The sequence below is a fragment of the Nicotiana attenuata genome, unplaced genomic scaffold (assembly GCF_001879085.1).
Source record: "Nicotiana attenuata strain UT unplaced genomic scaffold, NIATTr2, whole genome shotgun sequence".
Classification (NCBI taxonomy): Eukaryota; Viridiplantae; Streptophyta; class Magnoliopsida; order Solanales; family Solanaceae; genus Nicotiana; species Nicotiana attenuata.
The window spans coordinates 1-3,073 of NW_017697115.1; the positions used below are offsets into that span (position 1 = coordinate 1).

Below are 3,073 nucleotides of genomic sequence, written 5' to 3' on the forward strand. Positions count from 1 at the left end.
TTGAGTACGTCTCCCGTTTCACGAATTTTCCTCTTGCCAAACATAGCATATCTGTCCTGTTCCTTCTCTGCCTCGTCTCCTTCATCCTCACTCCATTCATCATCTTCTTCAGCAATTTTCACTTGTTTTCCTTTTGCAGCTGACCTTGTTCTCTTGGCAAGAACAGGTTCAGCAGGTACTGGCTTGGAGGGCTTCTTGGCAGAAGTCCTGGTTCCCTTTGATTTGGTAGTGGGAACTTCCACAGTAGTACTCCTTTCTAGATGGACCTGTTCCATCTCTTCTTCTTCCTCTTCAACCACAGCCTCCGAGCTTTCACCTATCTTTGCTTTCCCTTTCTCTTTCCTCTTTTTCTTACTTTCTTCTAAAGCCTTCTTCAATTCTGCTTCACTTTCCCTGACCCTACTTCTAGTAGCTCTAATCCTAGGAGTAGACTTGGGTGGTGATTGTTTGCTTTTCTTGGTTGGTTTGGATGCAGCAGGGGTCTTTTGTGAGGAAGCCTTGCGTTTCTTTGGGTCATAGCTGGCCCCCACTTTCTTCAACAAGTCAGCCAAACTCTCTTCATCAGATGAACCAGGTTCATCTTGTTGTTTACTCAGATTAATCAACACCTCAGCAGCCTCACCTGAACCACTTCCCCTGACTTCGAGACTCCTTCTTCCCCACCCCCACATATGGCTAAAGGTTCCTTCTTCTTTTTCTTCCTCATTTTCCCAGAATCAGTCCCACCTACATCTCTAGCAGCCCCTATCAGAACAAATCGATTTTCCTCCCTTTCAACTACATCAGAAAAAACATAGCAAGAGTTTACCTCTCTTTGGGTTTCTTGAGTTTTGGCCTGTTCAGAAGACCCAGGTTCATCTCCTTCACTAGTGGAGATGTAATCATCAGATTCAGAGCTAGAGTTGGTCTCAGCTGCTGGGCTTGCTTTCTTTTGACTGGACTGAAGTTTTTCATTCAAAGTTTTTCTCAAAGAACCTGTAGCTACAGTTTTTCTTGCTAGCATCTTCTGGCGATGGAATCTAGGTTTTGGGTTTTCGACTGGTGGTGTGGAAGATGAGGTGTTGGGTGAAACAGGTGGTGGAGTGCCAGGATTGTCTTGGGGATTTTTCATGGTGAGGAATTTCTGAAAACCCTAAGAGAATTTTGGTGGTGTGAAGAGCTTTGGAGAGTTTCAGAGACGAGAGAGAATTATCAGGGGTTTTGTGAGGAATTGATGATTATTGAGTGGTTTGGGGTTTTTAAAGAGGGTAATTATTACTCAGAAACTGCAGCCTTTTCAGTAGTCACATAGAGGTCTAATCAATTTAGAGTTCCGGTCTCCGTAGAGATTAATTTGAATTACTAGAATTTAGGAGAAGGTGCCGTTATATTTAGACTTCTAGTTTCAATGAAAATGGTTCAATTGACCCAACAGATAGAATTGTTAGGACTTTTGGTATATCTAGGACTCTTGCTCATGATTGATAATTAAATTTTTCTAATTGTGCAAAGAATAGAAACATACCTAAACTTTCTCATGAGCATAATTTGATGAACCAGGTTCTTCAAGTGAAACTTCTCTTGATTATGCCTCAAATGTCAAAATAGAAAATTTGTAAGAGATTAGTGAATTGCATAGACACATGTCACAAGAGTATACTATTTACAGTATGAGACTGAGTAGAAATTAGTCTAATATTCACAAAAATTAAGAACTCCTAGCCAATTTTTTTTCTTTGTGCTTTCTGAACTGGACCTTTTAGGTGATCTTAATCATCCCTAACTCCAACCTGTTCCTTTCAAAATTTTCTCTACTCAGTGCCTTAGTGAAGATGTCAGCTATTTGTTTATCAGTAGCACAAAATTCTATGGAGATTAGCCCTTTTTCATAGTTGTCTCTTAAGAAGTGGTGTGTAACATCTATGTGCTTAGTCCTTTTGTGATGAACCGGGTTCTTTGTCATACTTATAGCACTAGTGTTATCACAGAATATTGGTATGCATCCCACTTCTTTACCAAAGTCTACTAATTGTTGCTTGATCCACAGTAGTTGAGCACAACAAGAAGCAGCAGCCACATACTCAGCTTCAGCAGTAGATAGGGCTACTGAATTTTGTTTCTTGGTGGCCCATGATACAAGACATGAACCAAGAAAGTGAGCCATACCTGAAGTGCTTTTTCTATCCACTAGGAAACCTGCATAGTCAGCATCAGCATAACCTACTAGATCAAAATTACTACCTTTAGGATACCATAGGCATAATTCAGTGGTCCCTTTCAGGTATCTCAGTATCCTTTTGACAGCAGTCAAGTGAGACTCTTTTGGATTAGCCTGAAAACGTGCACAAAGTCCTACACTGAAAACAATGTCAGGTCTGCTGGCAGTACGATACAAGAGTGAACCAATCATACCCCTATACAACTTTTGATCAACTGATGAACCAGGTTCATCAGCATCTAATTTAGTGGCAGTTGCAATAGGTGTATCTATTTCTTTAGAGTCCTCCATTTTAAACTTCTTGATTAGTTCCTTTGTATATTTCTGTTGATGAATCATGGTTCCATTTGAGCTTTGTTTTATCTGTAAGCCTAGGAAGAAATTTAGTTCACCCATCATACTCATTTCAAACTCACTTCCCATTAATTTAGCAAATTCCTTGCTCAACCTATTTGTAGTGGCCCCAAATATTATATCATCAACATATATTTGTACAACAAGAAGATCTTTACCTTTTTCCCTTAGGAACAAAGTGCTGTCAATTTTACCTCTTTTGTACCCATGCTCCAGAAGGAATTTTGACAATCTTTCATACCAAGCTCTTGGGGCCTGCTTGAGACCATAGAGAGCTTTATCTAGCTTGTATACATGATCAGGACATTCTTTACTTTCGAATCCTGGAGGTTGTCTCACAAACACTTCTTCTTTGAGATAGCCATTTAGGAAGGCACTTTTGACATCCATTTGATGAAGAGTGAATTCCATATGTGCTGCAAAGGCTATGAGGAGTCTAATTGCTTCAAGTCTAGCCACTGGAGCAAAAGTCTCATCATAATCAATGCCTTCCTCTTGACTATAGCCTTGAACCACCAACCT

The 3,073-nt window shown here is 40.1% G+C and overlaps 1 protein-coding gene across 1 annotated transcript; it reads right to left on the reverse strand.

Annotated features, from left to right (window-relative positions):
- Window positions 1-8: 8 nt before the first annotated feature.
- LOC109222680 lies at window positions 9-1,111 on the reverse strand (the record flags this gene model as incomplete). The annotated part of the gene is made up of 3 exons (XM_019387006.1): window positions 623-1,111; window positions 399-533; window positions 9-287 (listed from the first exon to the last, which is right to left on the reverse strand). Coding segments are annotated over exons 1-3 (903 nt in total), but the record flags the coding sequence as incomplete, so codon positions are not given.
- Window positions 1,112-3,073: the final 1,962 nt, after the last annotated feature.